Genomic DNA, 5,326 nt, shown 5'->3' with positions numbered 1-5,326 from the left:
GATGTATCAGACGGTTAACATGTACTGTTAGGGTGATTTATCAGACGGTTAACTTGTACAGCTAGAGTGATGTATCAGACGGTTAACATGTACTGTTAGGGTGATTTATCAGACGGTTAACTTGTACAGCTAGAGTGATGTATCAGACGGTTAACATGTACTGTTAGGGTGATTTATCAGACGGTTAACTTGTACAGCTAGAGTGATGTATCAGACGGTTAACATGTACTGTTAGGGTGATTTATCAGACGGTTAACTTGTACAGCTAGAGTGATTTATCTTCATTTTAATTTCGAAGTACTTTTTATTTTACTAGGTGTTGATGGTTTGGATATTTCGGTAAGTGGTACTATTCATTCTTACTAAAAAAGTAAAAATGAAATCATCAACGTATCTTTAAATAGTTTGTTGAAATACGCAATTACTCAGTTTTTAATCAGGTAAAAAGCCATAAAATTTCACATGCTTACTACAGTGTTTTGCCAAATCGATTATGGCACTGTCTTCACTGAATAAACATGTCTAAATCAGTAAGCTTCTGTTTGAAGCTAAAGTTTCCGTTACTGGTGATCTTACAGATTTGGAGTAAGTGAGAATGAGGATCCGGTTTATCCGCAATCTGAGGGCCGCGGGTTCGAATCCCCATCACACCAAACATGCTCACCCTTTCAGCTGTGGGGGGGCGTTATAATGTGACGGTCAATCCCACTATTCGTTGGTAAAAGAGTACTCCAAGAGTTGGCGGTGGGCGGTGATGACTAGCTGCCTTCCCTCTAGTCTTACACTGCTAAATTAGGGACGGCTAGCGCAGATAGCCCTCGTGTAGCTTTGCGCGAAATTCAAACCAAACCTGTAAACTTTGTCTGCCACTTTACTGTAAATGAAGAAACTTTAAAGCAGTATTATAATTTCTTGAGAACAAGCTAGGTTTTTTTTATAGGTGATATATTTGTTGCGTATATGTGTATGAACGTAAATATGTGTGAATGTTTCAAAAGTCTATTTCATCGTATTGTAAATAGCATAAATACAAAAAATGCTTTGTTGCTAAAACTGTGCTAAAGTGATTTTTTTTTGTATCTAAATGCCAATGAGAGTAGACAAGATGGGATGTCACCGAAGATCCAATAATTACAGTGGACTATTCACCTCAGGGTCTCCTGTTAGATGGTATCAGCTTCTGTTGATTATGAATTTAACTACTACATAAGGGGTCAGAGTATCTCGCACACAAACCGACCCCTATCAGTTGATAAGTTTTCAACGACCTGAAAAGTGCTGGTAATTCAATTAAAAGAGACACATATATGTATATCAAAACTATTTCAAAGTGTGTATTTTTGGTAATATAAAAAAATATACCAACTGTTTTTTTTTTAACTAGTATTTAAGGTTTTGTCTTAGCACCAACGAGTTATAATCTCAGTATTTTCAAGGTTTTGTTTTTTCTGTGAGGAGTGACGTTCGTTCGCACGTGTCTGTGTAGTGAATACAGAATTTTTAGACCAACCACCGGTTGTTGCTGGGTTAGACAGTTTGTATCGATTTTCTTACGCCTACTATCACTATGATTTTTCTCCCTAGTCTAAAACTCTGAGTCACGTACTGGGTGATGCACGTGTGTTATTCACGTAAAGCCGTGCCAATAAACTTGAAACACAATTTTTTTAAATTCTCTGCCAGTCTTCCTATTTTAGCTTTAGTTTTAATATTCAGTTGGACGTTAAGAATTAAATAGTAATATATATGGATATTTTATATTTTAATTTCTTGGCCAGATACTTGAAATACAAATTGCTGCCAGGGAAAGACTTGTAAAGCTTATATATATTTTTTTTATATAATGACAAATTGATCATGATATATTCAGTACATATTTTAACTTGAAAGGTTTAAAGAGATTTGATTAAGATAAGTGATCCTTTTATAATTATTTGTTATAACACACTTTCTGGGTCAGTAATCTGTACATAAGTGTCCTATGAGGTAAACTAGTATTGATCAGGCAAGTAAACTTAAAAACTGTAATTAAAATTCTATATTTTATTGAATAATAAGAGTTGAGTTGTAAGCAGTAACATTTCTAGGATTTTTTTTTGTTTGGGGAGGGGTAGGGGCAGAAAAAATAAACACTTCTGTGTTAGTGGGAGTCACATTGTAGGGATATTTTAAAAATCTTAAAAGACTAAAATTTCAAATTTTCGTTTTGGGGGGGGGGGGTGCCACCCCCACCCCCTCACACACACTTTGTGTGGACAAGACCCTGGTTGCTAACGGTAACAATAAACCAAGATGCTTAAATTAAATCTGTGACATGTTATAGTTAATAATACAAAATAATAAAAAGTGGGAATCAACTTGAGTTTTAGGTTTGTTTGTTTTTTTGAATAAAATACAAGAGATGAACGTTTCTACATAATTTAAGATATCTTTCAAGAACGTAGGTTTTCTTTTTTTTTACTTTGACAGAAACAAAGCTGTTGCAGACTATCTTTCATCCAGTGGATATATGGAAGCTTTAGAGTGTTTGAAAAGAGAAGCAGATATGGTAAAGTTGTTCTATTCTAAGTATTTCATGAAACTACAAAATGAATTATGAATTACTAAAGTACATTATGGTAATCTCTCTCTTGTACCTAATTTCCTTTGCAAAATAGAAATAAGTATGGTTTAGGGTAGAAATTACTGTAAATATAGTTTTTGCTATAGGCCGTGTGTGTGTCCTAGTGGTTAACATGCTGGGTTGTGAATTCCAGAGTCCATGGTTTTGTGTCCTGTTTCCATACAATCTCATTGCACACTTTAGAGCCATGATTGCATTATAAGAAGTGACTGTAAGTTTTCACAATCCGATTTGAATAGCCCTAGGTTTAGCAGTGGATGCTGTTGACTAAGTTACCTTCCCTCTAGTATATCAGTTCAAAAGTTTGTGTTGCTTTGTCCAAATAAACAAAGTTTCTGGTCTATTCATTCTGGTGATCACTGCAAACCGTATACTCATCTGATTAGGGACATATGGACATTGTTTAAAAGTTTTTTTTTTTAAGTTATAGTCTTAGTACCTGTAAATAACTCTGTAGAAAAACCTCTCGGGACGTATTGTTATCCACATTTAAATTTACTCTCCTGAAGAAGAACAGTCAACTATTCAAAAGTGCTCAAGGTTTGGGCCTTTTTTTTAGAAATTTATTGCACCTTTGTGTGTGTGTGTGTGTGATCCTGTGTGCTAACTCTTTTATTAGAATTGAATGTGGTAAGTTTAGCCTTTCAACTAACTTAATATGTCTGGTTTGAATGTAGTGACTTTATAAATTTAAAGATTGATATTAAACCTGTAGGACATTTCTTTTACTTGACATCAGGACAACCATGCATTACAAAATAGAATATAAAGTAAGATTGATTTAACAAGTTCTAATCCTCTGATTTGTTTACTTCTTTTACTTGACATCAGGACAACCATGCATTACAAAATAGAATATAAAGTAAGATTGATTTAACAAGTTCTAATCCACTGATTTGTTTACTTCTTTTACTTGACATCAGGACAACCATGCATTACAAAATAGAATATAAAGTAAGATTGATTTAACAAGTTCTAATCCACTGATTTGTTTACTTAAATTATTGAAGTAAAATGTTATATGTTTATGTGTAGTAAATGGGAAATCTACAGTAACTTATTTTGTGATATAATTTATTAGAAGAACAAAGATTATTACATAAAAAATGTATCAGTTTTCTTTAAGTTGCTTTGTTAATTTATGTAAAATACGCTGTTTAAATCTGTTCTTCTAGCTTGGAGAAATAGATAAGAAGTATGTTGGACTTCTAGAAAAGAAATGGACATCAGTCATCAGATTACAAAAGAAGGTATTGATAATATTTTGCACTTAAAAAAGCGTGTGTTAATAGCTTCAAAACTGTTAAAATAGTTTAAATAATGATAAAACAATATATAAGGACATATTAAAGGAATAATATTATTAGTTTATAAGTAGTTGTTTTACACTTTTTTTTCTTCTTCTAGCAGTTGGTAACAGCTCTTACCTTTGACGTAATATCGTACATGTTATCAACTGGTGATCATTCTTCTTCAGTCGAGACATTATACACAGTAAAACTCGTTTGTATTGTCTTTTGATGTCCTATGATCTAACTTAAAGAAAGACTGTGCTTACAATTTTTGGAAAACCTTACCTACTTCGAAATGAAAAGCTGGTTCAGAAATAAAGATTTTGCTCAATCATGTATTAGATATTTGTGAAAATGATCGGTCAGCATCCAACAGTTAATTTTTTGTTTTTCCTGAAATTACTGGCCGAAGTAGTCTTTTCAACGTATATGTGAAATTCTTCTTTCTCCTTGTATTTAAGCCAGTATTTAACAATTATGATTTCTATGAAGCATGCCATCCCAGTGAACCACACAGCTTCAGCAGAAATCGTATGATAGTCATGGTACTCGATTAATACTTTTCAACTCAACTACACTCTGCATGCATTGTTTACAGGTTATGGATTTGGAAGCAAAGCTTGCTGAAGCTGAAAAAGAATACATAGCTGGTGCTCCCACCCGAGAAAAAAGATCCCCTTTGGAATGGATACCTCGTCCCCCTGAGAGGTACACCCTTTCGGGACACCGAGCTCCAGTGACCAGAGTAATTTTTCACCCTGTATTTAGTCTTCTGGTGTCTTCCAGTGAGGATGCCACAATTAAGGTAAATATGTAACTTAGAATTACAATAATTCGAGTACACAAGAAATGAAACGATTGTTTACAAAGAGGAGCAGATGGGGAGGACTTGTTTTATCCAATGTGTGATAGCCTTTACGTTTATTAAGACACAACTAATTCTCATTTGAAGTGTTTTGTGTGTTCTATTATTGAGTTAACGGCGTAGTTAATAGCATGGAAATGATATTAACTATGCCTTTAACTTATTGATAAAACACACAGAACGTTTGAAATGAGAATTAGTTTGGTCTTAACATTTATAAAAACTTCTAAATACTGGATGAAACAATAAGCAAGCTGCTGTAAACTAGGAAAAAAAATCCTAATCTCACCGGCCTATTACCTGTATGAACTCCAGGTTTAAAAATTCAACAACCTCAGTAACCAACAAGAAGACGACCCAGAAGAGTGTACTGAAGTGATCGAATAGTTTGAAAGTTTAAAAATTCAACAACCTCAGTAACCAACAAGAAGACGACCCAGAAGAGTGTGCTGAAGTGATTGAATAGTTTGAAGGTTTAAAAATTCAACAACCTCAGTAACCAACAAGAAGACGACCCAGAAGAGTGTGCTGAAGTGATTGAATAGT

The 5,326-nt window shown here is 33.8% G+C and overlaps 1 protein-coding gene across 1 annotated transcript in view; it reads left to right on the top strand.

The window, feature by feature from the left end:
• Positions 1–2,472: 2,472 nt before the first annotated feature.
• The window catches only part of LOC106468637 (lissencephaly-1 homolog), a 16,755-nt gene continuing 13,901 nt past the window's right edge, over positions 2,473–5,326 (top strand). The window contains exons 1-3 of the mRNA XM_013929064.2: positions 2,473–2,548; positions 3,799–3,873; positions 4,514–4,720. Coding sequence (XP_013784518.1) covers positions 2,510–2,548; positions 3,799–3,873; positions 4,514–4,720 — 321 coding nt within the window. The 5' untranslated portion in view covers positions 2,473–2,509. The remainder of the gene's footprint in view (positions 2,549–3,798; positions 3,874–4,513; positions 4,721–5,326) is intronic.

The sequence above is a fragment of the Limulus polyphemus genome, unplaced genomic scaffold (genome assembly GCF_000517525.1).
Source record: "Limulus polyphemus unplaced genomic scaffold, Limulus_polyphemus-2.1.2 Scaffold3092, whole genome shotgun sequence".
Lineage (NCBI taxonomy): Eukaryota > Metazoa > Arthropoda > Merostomata > Xiphosura > Limulidae > Limulus > Limulus polyphemus.
The sequence above is the reverse complement of the archived record's forward strand: the minus strand, read 5'-3'. Positions and strand labels throughout refer to the sequence as shown.